Source organism: Rhipicephalus sanguineus, chromosome 5, assembly GCF_013339695.2.
Source record: "Rhipicephalus sanguineus isolate Rsan-2018 chromosome 5, BIME_Rsan_1.4, whole genome shotgun sequence".
NCBI classification, from domain to species: domain Eukaryota; kingdom Metazoa; phylum Arthropoda; class Arachnida; order Ixodida; family Ixodidae; genus Rhipicephalus; species Rhipicephalus sanguineus.
In genome coordinates, this window is record NC_051180.1 from 85,398,461 (window position 1) to 85,416,260 (window position 17,800).

The 17,800-nt window shown below is 47.4% G+C and overlaps 2 protein-coding genes across 2 annotated transcripts in view; both read left to right on the plus strand.

Moving 5' to 3' along the window:
* LOC119393937 (uncharacterized) overlaps nt 1-17,800 on the plus strand; it is a 635,915-nt gene that overhangs the window by 217,139 nt on the left and 400,976 nt on the right. The window lies entirely within an intron of this gene.
* Nucleotides 1,735-17,698, plus strand: LOC119393934 (prenylated Rab acceptor protein 1). The gene is made up of 6 exons (XM_037661128.2): nt 1,735-1,803; nt 2,177-2,324; nt 3,144-3,356; nt 12,781-12,878; nt 16,205-16,306; nt 17,439-17,698. The coding sequence occupies exons 2-6, from the start codon at nt 2,239-2,241 to the stop codon at nt 17,528-17,530; spliced, it is 591 nt and encodes a 196-aa protein (XP_037517056.1). The 5' UTR covers nt 1,735-1,803; nt 2,177-2,238; the 3' UTR covers nt 17,531-17,698.

A 17,800-nucleotide genomic window follows, 5' to 3' on the forward strand; every position in this document is an offset into this window, starting at 1 on the left:
TGGAGCCAACGTTCTGGCAACTGAACTTTTCTTCATCAAGGTAATGCTGCTGCCTTGACGAAGACAAGTCAAAATGTCGAAACATTTTCTCCAGCTGCAGTCCCTATTCAACGATTTCTCTTCGCTTCAAGCCTCCGTCTGAACTTCTCTCTTGTTTGGTACTCAAATTCTATAAAAAAATGTGCGCCATCATAGCAGGCGTGATTGAGTCAAGTACCATGTGGCCAGCACGTTTTCTGGAATCGATTTCTGCTCATTATGTACATAATTCACTTACGAATTTAAAGTGCTGTTGCCGATCAGTACGAAACATGTGAATCAAAAACAAAACCGCTCAAATTCTACTTCTGTTGATCGAGTTCTGCCTTATTGAGAAATCGGTCAGCTTTAGTTTGTCCACTTCACAGCACACGAAGAAAATTCAAGAAAAAGTCACAGTTTCACTGCAAGGGCGAAGCAATGAATGCGATAGCAAGAAACGGGAATGTCACACAAAGAACGAGAAAAGCTCGATACTTGCAGCGCCTGTCACAGTTGTTACGTCTTTGTGCTTGAGCAATGCGCTGCAAGTGTTGACAATGGATAATCAGATGCTCTTAGATATTTCTTTTCCTTTTAAACTGCTGCGTGTGGAGTGACCTCCTGCATTTCTTGCAACACGGGGGCATCTGATGCAAGGTGTGCCCAGCAGGCCCGTAGCCGAGAATTTTTTTCGGGAGGGGCCCACTTGGTGAAAACCTTGACTATTTGAGAAAAACGCCTATTTTTATGATTTATTTTTGGTAAAACACCATATTTCATAAAAATTTCGGGGGGGGGGGGGGCCCAGCCCCTGGCTACGGGCCTGGTGCCCAGTGTTCTTTGTTTTTTTATTCTTCCACATCACGAGTGGGTACAGAAAAGGGCCACTTTTTCGTGCACGTCTCAAGGGCAGTTGTCAAACTGAATGAAAATTAGGAGCGCTGCGTGATACAAAACACGCTCACGCTCTTCCGAGATTTGCTTACCACCAGCGGTAAATGGTGCACAAAAATAGCTCGCCGTTATTTCACCGGTGCATGCATGGGGCATGGTCGAGTTGTGTAATGCAGCAGGCTGGGACACGAGGGAACGATGGTTCGAATCCCCAGTCGAGTGCTTCGGAATTTTTTTCTTCTGCCTTAGTTTTCTTTGTGCCTTTTTTATATATATATATATCCGGGACATGACGGCGACGGCAAAAATCAGCCGACAGTGTCCATATAATTGCTATCGCAATAATAGTTAACGAAATTTAAGCAATGGCCACGTCACTCCTGCGGACCTGCAGGAGAGCAAGAACCCATTCCACACATGCATGCTAAGTGGGAGGGGAGGGCTTCTGTGGCAACCCTCCTCCTCGCGCATTCGCGCCCTTTCCCTCTATTTGCTGACCTCACCAGTGACGTCATGAAAGAAATGTTTTCTTTGCAGTTGGATACCCGGCAGCCGCAAGCGGTGGAGGCGGCGCTGCCGCCGCGTGTCAGCATGCGACTGCGTATTTCCGCCCCTTGCTTGGCTTCCGATCGTTCATTTTGTTTTTGCTCAAAACTATATCATTTAAATTCGAACGATGCAGCAAATAATTGTGCACATACTCTAATGAACTGTTATTTGTAGAAACCATTGACATTAAAAATACACTAAACAACACTTTGGCAAGCCCAAAGCCAGACTGTAAACAGTCAATTAATCACCATCGACATCAAAAATAACTATTTTTGTTTTGTTTAACCTTTCTCCTGAGGTGCATCTGTTGAAATGCGTAGGATTCTGAACGTTCAGGTGGGCGAATAACAACTACAATAGAATTTTACTCTTAAGAAGTGTAAAATCTTTCTCTTTGTTTCATTTAAGCCTTGAAATAGTAAGCCAAAGGCTGCATGTTCGCGTTGAGCAGCTCGATTCCACCACGAACTCCATTCATTTCTTCAGCTGTTCAAGAAAAATGTTACGACGCAAAACCATCTTGTGCTAGCACCCAAAAGGAGCTCTACGATTGATGCTATGTGTCCTGTTTCCTATAAAACTGTAGCGGACGTTGTGATGTGCGCACATGTATTATGAAATCAACTGCATAAGATAAGACGACTGCGCGCGAAACGAAACTGGCGATCGTAAACTATATGATGGGCTGTGACTGCTTTATATTTTTCAGGCGCAACCCACAGAATAAAACTGACGGTTCTTATTTAAGGAATCTGCGAGGGCCTCAACAGCATGGACGCCAAGGGAGACTCCATCAACTTGGATTTGAGCCAGCTTACTGGCGAGATTGTTGCTGCCGTAGATGAGGAGCAAAAGAGGCGAGTATATTCGCGTGAAATTCCGGGTTCCCAAAGTCCGAAGGACGTTTATCGTGTCGACTTGACGAGCAGGTTTTTAAGGCACTGTGTGAGTATGTTCTACAAGCGGTCGCTTTCGTTTCGACGCTGTCTTTGGCATGAACGTCACGGCAGCGGTGTATTTTGGCCCGTGCCACGTCATCGTCACGTCGTGAAAGAAAGAAAAGTAACGGGGTTGTCAATTTGCGCGGCAGTGTAATTGCTGTACGTCTCAGTCGCATATCAGCAGTGTCATTTCAAAATTTTAAAGCCAGTAGTATGATGAGTGCAAGAACTGTGCAGGTTACTGAGCGTTGGTTATTGCGTGTATGCTAAAAAATCCAAATTGTGAGAATATACCACTTGTAGCTCATCTGTTGCTTTTGGATGGGTAAATTCCATCACTCATTATCTATTGGTCTTTATAAAGCTGTGTACAGGTTTTCATATAATCCATTCTTTGGGGCTCACCAGTGTTTATATGCCTAATATCCAGCCTTTATATGTTTTAATAAAGTTTAAATGACTATGAAACTGGAAAAAAGTTATACCAATCAATGATGATATGCAATAGCAACAAGAAAATTATACAGAAACACATTGGTTGAATAAATAAGTGCATGCCAATTTTCCCTTGGCCACATAAGCAAAGTGGCTATGCATTTTGCAACCATAAAACCGATTGAAATGTGACCCAAACTATGGAGGGCTACAACGTGGCGGTCTCGTAAAAGCGCACAATCATGTTTCCTTGCGAGTTATTTTGTTTGCACATGTTCAGATAATTTCTTTTTCCGACAGCAAGCCTGGACTATTGCCAACCAGCCCTGCCGCTGCAAAGGAATGGCTCTCGCAGAAGAAACAGTCCATTCGTCCGTGGAAGCAGTTCGTCAACTTCAACCGATTCAGCGTGCCCAAGAACATCGGCGATGCATCCGCCAGAGTTGTGCAGAATGTGGAGCACTTTCAAAGCAACTACCTCTTCGTCTTCATTGGCCTCATCTTGTACTGTATGTAAGTCTGACGTTTATCTCTCCCTTTTTTGAGGAAAAAAAAAACTAGAGAAAACCGAGACAAAAGGCTTTACAGCAGACTGGGCCTCTGTAACCTGTGCATGGCTACAGACCCCCTACATCAAATACAGCGTGCACATCAAATTTATAAATGCAATAAACAATTAACAGATTATAACTATTTTCATACAAGAGAAAGAAAAAGTAATCACCAAACAATGCCATCAGTTAATTTGTTATTTGTAATATCTCCACAGCAAAACAATAAAAGTGACATACTATTTGTTTTTTGCATTGAAAAGTGACCAGTAATTGAAAATGATATTTATACGCAGAAAAGATAAATCTGGACATGTACTGCAGCCACAAAATTAACTAATCCCTGGTAAAATATTTGTGTTATTACACTGAGTGAAAGCAAAAGCCCCTACGTTTTCCACAAGAGAACTCGGTGGACACATGCTTCATGTCATAGAAAAACATACTGGAGAGTTGTTTCCAAAAAGAACATCAGACCAAATGTGTTCTCTTATATGTACGCTTCAGTTATTTAAAACTTCCCACGCGTAGGATATGCACCTCTAGAGAAGCTCTTGGCACCTTGCAATAATGGCAACATGCTTTTAATTAAAATTGCGACATACACAACAGAGCTACTGCTTTACTTTGTTTGTGTTTCCGTTGGTGCATCATTATGCAGGTTCCTGCACTGAGGACAGAAAATTCTGCATGTTAAAGGGTCCCTGCAAAACTTTTTCAGCATGGTCAGAAAATGCTGCCAATCAGTAGATGAGGCTCCTAAGAACACGTGAGCCAAACATTATAGCGTAGCATGCGGCCTGGAATTTACAATTAATTCTCAAAGTGAGCGAGAAATTGTTCCCACTTCTTTCTACAGATGACGCCATATAATCAAATGACCGTGCCATATACCCAACTTCACGGCCATTGGCTGATTTGAGCATCGCGAGCTGCATAGTTACTGCGACCGCTGCGGGAGGCCGCTATGTGCCCGCGCACATGCTCGTGATCACACTGAAAGCTAGGCGCATGTTCGAAGAAAAAAAGAATAAGTGCTCAAGGCCATGACGCATGCATGACCTATCTTCTTTCCCTCGTGCCATCCCTCCCTGCTTAGCTTCTAGCGCACTCGTAGGGACAAGAGAAGAGAGAAAGCAATTACTGCATGCAAGAAATCTCTAACTCCATTCGTACTCGACGGATTCTAAAAATTTTTGTGGCAGTTGATTCATGAGGCAATGAACTCCTTTAATGAGGCCATTTGATGGTTACATTGAAAAGTGTTGCAGGGCCCCTTAAAGAATGCTCAAGTTGCAGCATAGTCTAACTACAGTTCAACATGCATACACAATGCCTAGGCCACATAAGGAGAAAAAAAGTTACTGCACCTACGTTTATAAAGTGCACCGAAAAAAGTGCAGGCGTACACAGTCCATATGAAGTTGAGCTATGGAGGAAGCCAGCGAACAAAAAAAACAAGATTGATATATGCATAAAAAAAATGTCCTTCCACTCATTGAGAACATGCCCCTGCAAATGCACCCTTGTGTGACCTAGTCAAAACATGCAAGTGATGACACTTTTCAGACTTTATGATGCTCTTAAAGGAATGTTTAACTCTTTCGCGACCGTTCACGAGTATAGTCGTCATGAGATTTTCTAACAAAATGACCTATGGTGACTGTAAATAACGAGGACCCGTGGTCATAGACGTCTTTACTGTGCAAGGGCTAGCTCCGAATCCTCTTCGTTCTCTTCCCTCCCTTTTGTCTCTCGCCTTTGCCCGAGCCCCTGCCCCACACCGTGCCCTGCCCCACTTCTTTATTTTCAACATCCTCCGAGGGGGACGGGACGAAAGTGACATAGGTCGTTTCGTTTCTGACAACATGCACAACGTGGTCCGGTTCAAGAAGAACGAAACGAGCGAGCTCTGTCCATTGCATCTCGCTCGGAATACAGTGATGTCACTCGAAGGAATGTCCTCTTCTTCCACCATTCCCGCGTCTCCAACATGAATCTACGCTGAAGCCTGGTCCGGGCGATAGCGCGCTGATGTGGCAAAATGATGTGCGCGTTTCCATCTCCGCCGTTTCCATACCGGCACGGCACTGGTGGTGTCCACATTCAGGTTCTCCTGCCCACGTTTTACGGCAGCGTAATGGCGTTGCGTCCTCCACGAAGAGCCTGGACACCTGCGGCGATCTCTGTTTTTGCGGCACGAACTGTGCGACATCTCGAATTCGGAGACGGATGCCGGCATGAACGCATTTCCTTCCGATAGGCTCATCACATCAGTGGCGAGTTTCTGCGCCTGGCTCTCCTTCTGCTGCCTGGGAACAAGCCGGTTGATTTGCTTGCGCACTCGGCTCGCGCGATGACGAGTTCGCTTCGGCGACGTCCGCAGGGCACTGCACTTCACTTCCGGAGGCAGACGCAGCGCTTTCACTTCCTTTTCTAGACGAACATCCCCTTGTTTGGTCAGAACCTCATTCAGTTCCTCGAAGATGAGTGGAACACATTTCTGACGTCCAGGCTGTGCATCCAACGACGAAGACGCCACAGGAAACGCAGTAGGACTGCTAGCTTCCCCGCCAAGAAGATCGAAGGAGCCATCGTTGCTGGTGGGAAGGCGGTTGGAAGGTTCTTCATTTGCATGCTTCCTAAGTTGGCCGCTGACAGAATCCTGTTCACCTTCGGCCTTGACCTTCACGGCACTGCTTCCACCATTTGTTTGGTTTACCACTGGGCCGCCTTCGAAATTAGTCCTCGGTTGCTCCTCTTTTCTTGGTTCTACAATTGACTTCAAAATGCTGCCAAAATGTTCAATTTCTTCGGACACGTCTGTCCAGTAGTCTAACAGCTGTCTGGGATCAACAGAGTCAAGTGATTGTTCAAGAAGTACATCTTTTACGCAAGTCGTCGCCGCTTCCCCACCGCCAAAAGAGACCTCAATCGTTGGATCCTGGCTCGGTGGCTCCGTTTTTCTACAGGCCATCACCACCGATTCGGTGTTATTCCCTTCCACTTCCATCGAAATGCTTTCATCTTTTTGTAGACTCGCAGACAATCCGCTTTTGTGGTTAGAATCTGAGCCTTCAAAACTTGTCATGACTCCTTCCATGCTTTCGGAGATGCTGTCACAGTCGTCGGCGATTGTACACAACCCAGCTTGGTTGTAGTTTCCGTTGTCATGTCTGACGTAAGCAAAAGGCAGGTAGCACGTGTCACGTAGGTGAACAGACTGTTCGCGTTCAGACAAGAAATACTGACCATCAGCGACTGCATACAAGACCTTCTCATGGTATTCTGCAGACTCATCGAGTTCCTTGTCAAGTTCGTCGTCTTCAATAACGTCCAGGATCTTCCTGTCCAGCTGGCGGAGCTCAGCTTCCTTGCTCTTCAAAACGTTGACGTGCTTCATGACACGGCGCGCTTCGGCATCGGGATTCTGCAGCAGTTCTGTCAGGAGCGTAATAATCTGAGAGACGCTCACCCTGAGAGTTCCACGCACCTTCCGAAGACGCTCGGCTGAAGTCATTGTAGTCCACGAATGACCACTCCCGGGTTTCACGGCACCAAAATGTAAATAACGAGGACCCGTGGTCATAGACGTCTTTACTGTGCAAGGGCTAGCCGCACTTGTAACAGCACCGAGCGGCCACATTATCGATCTAACGGAAGACGAAGCTATTGAAGGAGAAGTCGAGGGCGCAAACGACTACCACGAGAAGATTCTGTACGCGATTGCTGATGCGCAGTTCTTCCTGTCACAGCGTCAACAGGCGACCGGTCTCAGCGGCCTGTCTAGGAGTGAACCCAATGACGACCGGGTAGCAGCCACCCAGAGCAACATCGGATCTGCTGGGGCGCCGCCAGGACCCGTCAGTACGCCACGCTACCGGTCGGTCGCGCTTCCGACGCTTCAGGTCCCGACGTATGCCGGAGATTTACGTCAGTGGCAAGAATTCTGGGACCATTACAGCGCCACGATTCACGAGAACACCGAGTTGCCACCCATCGAGAAATTTAAGTATTTGCTGACGTACCTGACGGGAGCGGCCAAGCGAGCTATCGAAGGCATCAGGCTGGCTGATAACAACTATGAAATTGCCGTGACAACACTGAAAGAGCGCTTCGGTCGACAGGAATTACTAGTCAACGAGCACATCGACCAGCTTCTTGCATTGTCGCCCGTGAGGAGTTCCAAGGAAGTGGAGAAGCTTCGGGTGCTGCATGACACCGTGCGTTTCCGCGTAAGTGCGCTCGAAGGTCTTGGTGTACCACCTGAGCAGTACACTGTGGTGCTGCATCGGGTGCTAATGAGGTGCTTGCCAGAAGACTTGGCGATAATGTACCGACAGAAGAAGAAGGAGGAAAGCACGCGCGGTACTAATGCATCAGCAGAGCCCACACCACCTGAAGCGAGAACGCACAAGGCGACCGACATTTTAGCGTTCCTGAAAATCCAGGTTGAAGTGCGTGAGGAAGGGAAGCAAGAAGCGGCGTCATCGTATACGCGCAACTCGATCACGGTACCTGGTGACATGAGCTCGCCGAGAAGATCTTCACAGGGCATTCCGTCGGCATCCGCGCTAGCGGCGACGGAATCCCTACAGCAGAGCACGCCTTGTGTACTGTGCGACAGCCGAGGTCACAGCCTGGCAGAGTGCAGGGTCGACTTACCCGCCGACGAGAAACGGGCCAGATTGCTTAACGCTCGGTGCTGTTACAAGTGCGGAATGCGCAATCATGTCGCACGGTTTTGCAGAGTCTCCCTGAACCTTACGTGCAACAAGTGCCAACGCCGACACCTAACGGTCCTTTGCGAGCTGTCACGAGCCGTCACCACGACCGCTGCTCCTGCACCAACAGTACCGAGCGGCTCGTCCGGCTCTACCTCACCGACGGTAACTACGGCGTCAACTGGCGCTACAGAAGCCAAGTCGGTGCTGCTTCAGACGGGCCGTGTTTGGGCTGAGAGCGGACCGCGACAGCTCCTGGTGCGTGTGATGCTTGACAGCGGCAGCCAGCGTTCATTCATCCGCACCGACGTGGCCAAGAGATTGCAGTGTAAAGTCATTGGCACGGAAGAGCTCTCACTGGTAACGTTTGGAAATGCCAAGCCACGGAATCATTTACGTTGTCGACGCGTCTCTGTCACGCTGCGTGGACGATTTAACGGCAGCACCGTCACATTGGAAGCACTGGAAGTCCCCGAAGTGTGCACCGTGACAAGTCCACCGCTGAACATTGAAGTGCTCGAGCTGTTGAGCGCCCGGAGGTATGATGCTGCGGACATGTTTGACCCGGAAACTTGGAAACTTGGCACCCAGAGGACGTCAGCATATTAATTGGCTCGGACGCTTATTGGAAGGTCGCCACTGGAAAGATTGATCGCCTCAACGAGCAACTCACTGCCGTGGAAACGTCGTTCGGGTGGACTGTGCAGGGCAGTAGCTCGCACTACGAAGCTACAGCAACTAGTGCCCTTTTCTTATCGGCTGGTGGTTCTCATCAAGAGTGCAATGAATCGGCTATGTGGCGCCTCGACACTATTGGTAGTGAGAACCGGTGGTCAAGTACGGTAAAAGACAACCCTGACCTCGACATATTTGAGCACTGTCTGAGCAAGCAAGCTGGTCGTTACCAAGTGCCCCTGATGATGCAGGAGCCTGGCATTCCGGCCGGTAGTGACAACAGACAGCTTGCAGCACGTCGACTAAATATGCAGCTGAACCGATTCAGGGAACAACCCGACCTGCTGAAACAGTACGACGAAGCCATCACTGCTTATTTCAAGGATGGTCATGCCGAAAGAGTTGATCAAGAGCAAATTCCAGGCCCTAACATTTATTACATGCCGCATCATGCTGTCATCCGCCGCGATGCAGTGACCACCAAGCTCCGGGTGGTTTTTGACGCGTCGTCTCATGTCGTCGGAAAACCGTGCTTGAATGACGTTTTATCGAAAGGGGTGAAGCTTGGTGTTGACATCGTGCAACTATTGCTATCCTTTCGTTGCTACCCAGTGATTCTTGTGGCAGACATCAAGAAAGCCTATCTGCAAATGCTTATTCGTCCAGAAGACCGCGATTTGCTACGCTTTCTATGGGTTCAGCAACTGCCAACCAAGGAAGAGCCCAGCCCACCCATTGTCGCATGGCGGATGACTAGGGTCCCTTTCGGAGCAGCATCAAGTCCCTTTCTGCTTGCCGCCACGATTCGCCATCATTTAGCGTCGTGTCGGGAAAAATTTCCTGTGACAGTGTCCCTCCTGGAGAAGGCGTTTTACGTGGATGACCTCATCCTTGGGGTGTCCACGGCGGAACAAGCCATGACTGTATACCAGGAAACACGCGCCATATTCGCTGACGCCTGCATGGAGTTACGGAAATGGGCATCGAACTCCGACCTGCTAAAGCAACAGTTTATCCAAGATAACGTGGCCATTGAGACTGAAGCAGGAGATGACCATCTCGTGAAGGTTTTGGGCCTGCCGTGGGAGCGTAACGGCGATACCATCGCGTTGACAGTGCGTAACGCAGCCTCCTTCGCCGCAAACAGACCAGCCACCAAGCGCACGATCCTTCAAACCGTAGCCAGCGTTTACGATCCGCTTGGTTATCTCTCCCCATTCACCGTGAAAGGAAAGCTAATTTTCCAGGACCTGTGGAAGCGGAAGCACTCCTGGGATGACACGCTGCCAGATGAAGTACAAGCTGCATGGAACGCGTGGTGCACCGAGTTGCCAGATGTCCAGGCACAGGTTCCTCGCTACGTGTTTCTGCACGACGGCAGCGTAGAGCTGGCATTTGAACTGCACATATTTACTGATGCCAGTCCTAAGGCTTATGGTGCGTGTATCTACGTTCGGGCCCTTTCTGCCGACGGGGCATGCGTCACACGATTGCTCATCAGCCGAAGTCGCGTCGCTCCGCTCAAGACGATGTCCCTGCCTCGACTGGAGCTGATCGCCTGCGTTAGTGGAGCACGGCTAGCGGAGTACGTACGGTCCGTGCCACGTCTCCAGCAGGCATCCGCTCATTTTTGGACCGACTCTCTCGTCGCTCTTCACTGGATCCGAGCAAAAACAAGAAATCGAGACCTTTTCATCAGCAATCGTGTGGCAGAGATATCTAAGCTCACTAATCCCGACACCTGGGCGCATTGCAGCAGCGGCGAGAATCCTGCCGATCTACTCACCCGTGGCGTGTCTGCCAAAGCGTTTCTGGAGTCGGATAAATGGTGGCACGGTCCCCCTTGGATCTCAACGCCAGGACCGATTCCTAGTTTCAAGCTGGATGAACTTCCGAACGACAGAGACACTGACCCTCTCTATGAGACAGCCACGACGATCTGTCCATCGCTTGTTTCATCGAGGACTTCAATTGTGCGTGCGGAAGATTTCAGCTCGCTCAATAGGCTTTTGCGCGTTACTGCTTTCGTACAGCGCTTCGTCCACAACGCTTCGAGAAGGAGCCCTCCCCGCAGTGGAATGCTCACGACTTTAGAACTTGAAGAGGCCGAGCGTTATTGGCTTAGAGTCGTGCAATATCAGTATTTCGGAGCCGAAATACGACTTCTTGAGAAAGAAAAAAGGCTGCCGTCAACGTCATCGGTTCTTCGCCTGGCCCCCTTCCTGGATACAAATGGACTCCTCCGTGTTGGTGGGAGGCTCGACCTGCTTAACGCCAGTCCCGACATCCGGCATCCCATTCTGTTGCCCGCCGAACCCAAGTTGACCACACTAATTGTTCAGGCTGCTCATGCCCGCACGCTTCATGGTGGCATCGAGCTCACCCTGACCGAAGTACGGGCAAGATTCTGGGTGTTGAAGGGCAGGAAGGCCGTAAAAAATGTGCTTTCGCAGTGTTTACCGTGCCGAAAACGACGATTGACGGCAGTGTCTGTTCCAGTCGCACCATTGCCACCAGAGAGAATAACCGAAGCTCAAGCATTTTCGGTTGTTGGCATCGACTATTGCGGGCCACTTTACGTTCGCACAACTGAGAACTCAAACAAGTCATACATACTGATATTTTCATGTGCCGTGACACGAGCTATTCACCTCGAGCTGACCTCCGACATGACAACGGCGACCACGATTCTCGCTTTTCGTCGGTTTGTTGCGCGGCGAGGTGTTCCAGCCGTGGTGTACTCGGACAACGCCCTAACGTTTCGCTCTTGTGCACGGAGTTTCAAGGCGGTCATCCCTGCGTTGCAAGAGCACGCCACCACCACGCGCATACAGTGGAAATTTATTGTGGAACGAGCTCCTTGGTGGGGTGGATGGTGGGAGCGCCTTATCCGCACTACGAAAGACGCTTTGAAGCGAACCTTGGGGCGTAGCAGCCTTGATGTAGAGGGCCTCACGACCACTTTATGCGAAGTTGAAGCCGTCATCAACAGCAGACCCCTGACCTACCTGGAGGATGACCCAAATGAATTGCAGCCTTTAACTCCGGCGCACTTTCTGCTCGGAAAGCGAGCCATCGCCATGCCGGAGCCGGGTGTCACAGCTGAGACATCAACTCACGCTGAGCTACAACGACGAGTGCAGTACCGGAAGCGGATCAGCACAGAGCTTTGGCGAAGATGGAAACATGCCTACTTACTACAGCTGCGATCAGCGCACTGCCGCCCAGAACAAGGTTCCTCACCGATTCACATAGGCGACGTTGTGATAGTGAACGAGGACAACACTGCTCCGATGTTCTGGAAACTCGGGCGAGTGACGTCGCTGCATCCCGGCCGAGACGGGGTAGCTAGAGCCTGCTCCGTACGTTTGGCTACGGGCCACGTGGTGAACCGGCCGGTGCAAAAGCTCTGTGTAATGGAAGCCGCAAAATGACTGATGTAACGTTTTCGTCCTCTCCCCCTCGGAGGATGTTGAAAATACAATAGTGGGTCATAGTCTTGGGGGTAGGGACAGGGAGGAAACGAGAAGGAGAACGAAGGGGAATTTGGGGCTAGCCTTCATGTAGTAAAGACGTGTTCCTGATATACGACCACGGGTCCTCGTTATTTACAGTGACTATACTCATCATCAACAAAAATTGGTCCCACGTGGAACCATTGACGGCTATACCAACTGTAGTTGTGTTTTTCGACGCTAGATGGCCCCACTTGTCCACATTTCTTCAATAGAGTTTATTCCTCCTCCTGTGTCTCGGCTTTCATTGCATTGCTGCCTCTGATACCGCGCATGCGGTATCATTTTACGCAGTTGGAGAAATGAAGAAACGTTATTTCATTGAAAAACTGTAACGTTTCATTCAGAATAAAAAGCTCCACAAAGTGAGCGAAAAAAGTTTTTCAATAATTTTGGCACCTTTTTCTTCTTTTCTTTTGGTCGCGAAAGGGTTCAAACGGTTTATTGAAAACCATGCCCTATCTGCTTTCAGATTGACCTCTCCTCTCTTGCTGATTGCCATAGTGGCTGGTATGGGAGGAGCATACATCATTCGCCTGAAAAGTGCTGAGGGCAAAATCAAACTGTTCAGTGAGTTCTTTTTTTATTTTTTTCACTTCATTGCATTCATTATGTCTCATCGCTGTGATCAATCATTGACTAAGGGCATGTCACGAAACACTGTGTTGGTTTTGAAAGTAAGCTTGCAATCGAGAGATGCATGGATCCCTTGCTTGGAAGGAATTTGGTCTTTTGAGCAGTTATGGTAAAGGTTGAGCACAAGAAATGTTAGTAATGCCACATTATGTATGTCTAAAGCTAGAGGCTAAGCCAAAAGCAGACATGCCACATGCATCCACCTAAACCAGATGTCATGTGTATAATAAAAAATCACGCCATATCCACGAAGTGAATGCTGATGAGTGGGCGAAGCTCCGGAGGTAATGTGGTAAACCGCCAATCCCCGTAAATTTTGCCCACTCGATCATCATACAAAGACCTGACACACAAACACGGGGGTCCTCATATATGACGTTAAGCTCAGGGGAACGTTTATTGTCGGCGTTGCCGTTTTGCCTTTCGAGGGCGAGAGCGCCTTCATGATTGTTTTCATCCATGGCAGAAAGAGAATGTGTGGTCTGCAACACGCTTATACTTCATGGTCATCAGCGTCATCGTTGTCACGTGTAGTGGGTACATTCCACTATACTGGAACGCGCTTATTCTTCATGGTCATCAGTCGTCATCGTCATGGAACGCGCTTATACTTCATGGTCATCAGCGTCATCGTCATCGTTATCACGTGTAGTGGGTATATTCCACTATACTGGAACGCGCTTATTCTTCATGGTCATCAGTGGTCATCGTCATCTTTACCACATGGAGTGGATACATCCCACTATGTGTGGCTACATACTACATACTACAAAGGAGGGACAGGCCCACACCCTGAGGAGCTTCGCCCCTAAAAGTAAAAACCATTGCATGTCCAAAGCTCTTTTTTATACCTTGGCTACCATTGCACTTGGAGGGGATAGTGGCTGCAAGTGTAACGAGCCACTATGCCCTCCAAGAGCCACAGCTAATCTGGGGCCTTGAAATGGCAGTTTAAGACAGTTCCTTTAATTGATCTGACATATTGCCTTACCCTTCAAGTTAATGCTCATGGGCAGTAAGCCTTGTACACTGCATTGTATATTATTCACATGCACTCTCCATTGGTGGTGGGAGGTTATGCTTGGTGCTATGGTGACATGTTTGTTGCCATGCTAAAAATTAGCATAGCTTAAAAGTCTATACTTGGTCTCTTGCAGCAAAGAATTATATCCAAGCCATGCCCATGTAAAGAAACACAAAAGTCACATAGCATTTACATTCTGCTTGAGCAACTTGCTAATGTCTGCTTATTAGAACACAATGTATACTCTATTTAATACTTGTTAGCACTTATGTGCAAGCTGCATTTTTGCAACTCTGCTAGTTAGTATGGTATGTGTGCATCAGTGTGGACCTCTGTGACCCTCCGCTAGCGCCGATCAAGTAAAGAAGCATGGTCTTGAAGGTGTAGAAGTTTTCATGACTGGCAACCTTGTTTAGTAAGGCATAAAAAACATTCTTCGCCCTATTAGATGTATGAACACCTCGCACCAGTGTTGACTTCGTTTGCAAATGTTTTAAATGCGAAGCATTTCTTAGCGAACCTTTCGCACTTTGAGCGTTTCTATCTATCTATCTATCTATCTGTCTGTCTGTCTGTCTGTCCGTCCGTCCGTCCGTCTGCCCGTCCGCCTACGTCTGGGGGCTCTCGTGATCGCCTCCTTAACTTGGTGTGGACCAAAATTAGCGTGGGAGGGTAAGATGACTTGATGACTATGACTGTCTGGTCATAACATGAAAATTCTGTTGCGTACGTCATCAAACCCCTTCCTCCAGACACGTGTAGCACATAGTACCCGTTTTCCACGGGCCTTGGTATACGGATATGCGCCACAGGTGTTTGAAAGTTTATACCTACCAAACAACGGCGACAACAGACGTTGGCAAAAACCGACACCTTCAGCGTTGACCCGACGAATGCAAAGAATAAAAATCAGGATCCCAGCAGGAATCGAACCCAGGCATTCGGCGTGGCAGTCAGGTATTCTACCACAGAGCCATGCCAGGTCTGGAAGCTGCTTTAGAAAAACGCCCTATGCAAGCGTAATGTCAGTGCAATGCCAATTGTGGTTGTGGTGCTGGCTATCTAATTTCATAGCAAAGCGATAAACGCTACATATGTATTCCTACGATGCACGCGTCATGTCAGGCTAACGTCTGTGGTTCCAGTGTTGGTTCCGCTTTTATAGCAGTCTGATAAACATTACATTTGTATTCCTACGATACAGCAAACTATATTCAAGCGTCGCTCGATCCCGGATGAATACGCTAACGAATGTTACGTACGATAATCACATCATCGCGTCATAAAGTGCACTTCGTTTCGATAATACTGACATATGTGCTCTACCGTGAGTGCTGACGTTACGTCAGACCATAAGTTGCCCTTTAAACGCCAGTGTTGTCGACGTGCCTGGTAAGCCCACGACGTGCACACAATTACTGCACTTAATAAAACACGTCGATCCACCTCGAAACGCTTGACTCTAAGCAAAAAGAAAAATACAGCATAGAACTACTTGCTGACTGCTTCGCGTGGAACCGATTCCCACAAGGTGTGGGATCTGCCGAATTTTTTTATGTTACATTTAATAAAAAGTATCTTGGCATTCCATGTTTTGAATAAAATTGAACGCATATCGCAACATCTTGACAGGCTAGCTGGTGCTTGTCCATAGTAACTTCTAGCATAACAAAACAATGTGTCCTGTCTCCTTCCTTGCGTTGTGTTGCGCTAAAAGTTACTGTGAAGGCATAGCTGCAACAGCTGTATAACTGGAATTTGCCTTTCTCGCATATGCGACCAGTGCGATTTGAATTGGTCTGGAAGGTGCCTAATTCAGTTATTCCTATGATTCAAGCTCGTTTGAATAAGGATTAGTAAGGGCTGAAGAAGTACATCACTTATAATGCAGTTCAGTACGGGCAAAACAGTATTGCATTTAATCTTCACCGCAGCTGTCCGAATGCAAAGTATCATGTACTTGGACGACAGCATGTACTGAACGTCCTGGCTTTATCTGGTCGTGTAATACTGGGGGGAGTGCATGAAAATGTGAAGCTGGTATGCAGGTTCTCCAACTGCTGCTGTGCTAGTTTTTGTGACACATGAGCCCAATTGCCATTGAAGAGCTTGTGATGGAACAGTTGCTTAACTTTAGTATGCTTTCATCGTTGTCTCTGATGTGTGCTACCTAATCTTCCTTGGCTCTGTTATTTAGATATGCAGCACTTTTGTTCTTGATTCTTTTTCTTTGCAGACAAAGAGCTGACTGTGATCCAGCAGTACTGTATACTGGGTATGCTATGCTTTCCAATATTCTACGTGGCCGGAGCTGGATCAGCTGTCTTCTGGGTCCTAGGTGAGAAACTCAAGATTAGCTGCAACATAGGTGTTCCTAACCATTTAGTAGTTTTCAGCAGTGGAGGTACATAGCAAGTAATGGACATAGAGTCAGTGTCACATCTTTCATCAAGCAGAAAAGGGCAACGCCAACTCTGACGACAATTTACACATGTACATGTGCTTACATTTTGATGAATTTAAATTGCAGTTAAGGTGTTGCATTGCTTTTATGACAGTACAAAGAGCTTCACTGTTCCACTGCTTCTTTTCGAATGCAAATGCGGGCAAGTGGATCTCCGAATCCTCCAATTGACTCTGGAATGTTGGAAAGGCAGCATGATAAGAAACCTGAGCTGATGAGAGCTGCATTTTAAGAGAACGATGAATGTCAATGAATAGTACTTGGCAAAAAGAGCAAAATATGGTGGACAACTCACTGATGGCATCAAGATTGACCGAACAAAATGTCATAACGGTAGACAGTGAAGATTTAGGTGCACGTTAAAGAACACCAGATAGTCAAAATTTCCGGAGCCCTCCACTACGGCATCCCTCATAATCATATTGTGGTTTTGGAATGTAAAACCCCAACAATCATTACTATTATTAGGTGGACAGCGAACATTGGTCAACATTTGCGGATTAATATTACCATTAGACATCATTTAGCCAACAATGTGCAAGTAAATGCGATAACTGAATTGAGTCGGATATTGTTGGACATCACTAACCACATTGCAGAAAGTTGCTGGGAGAGAGAGAGGCCCACGAAGATATTGTCTTCAGAAAAAAAAAAAAAATCAGATTCCTAGTTGCAAGATAGTTCAAGTGCACTTCATTGTTTCTTTTTCTATTGCATGACTAGATATGCGAGAACGGTTAATAATCTTAAATTTTGACATAAAGTATGCTTCATGCTATCTTGCCCCTAGTGTATGGCCACTTTTTCTTTCTGGGGCTTCCCTCATTAGTGTTCAAGAATTCACACTAGCCTAGATTCAGAGAGTTAAGTGTGTACAACAATTTATAGTTATTAGACATCTATGCATAATAGCTAGTCAGTTTTGTCATTGCAGCAGTGATCTTGTGCTTTTATTGCGTCAGATGGCTCGAATCGCGACCAATGTAATTCATTCTTGCCTCTCCAGGTGCCTCTTTCTTCACAATCATGCTGCATGCAACAACGTACGCCATCGAAGCATCGCCTCCTGATGAAACCTTTGAGCTGCAGACAGTGTAAAATAAATGCCACCGCAAGAGAGAAAGGAAAGGCAGTTTACCCATCTTAATCCGGGCTTCTAATGTGCAAAGTTCACAAGATCTTGTAACAGCGAGATGGGATGGGTAACGGAAAGAATTGCGCTAATATATCAAGATTAAAAAATTGCTTTTACACCTCGGAGCGTTTTTGTACTTTTTCTGCAATCACGTCGCTCACACAAAATAACTTCAAAGACTTTGTGTCTATTGCTAGAAATTCCTAGAATTACTGAAGATTTAAATCTATGGC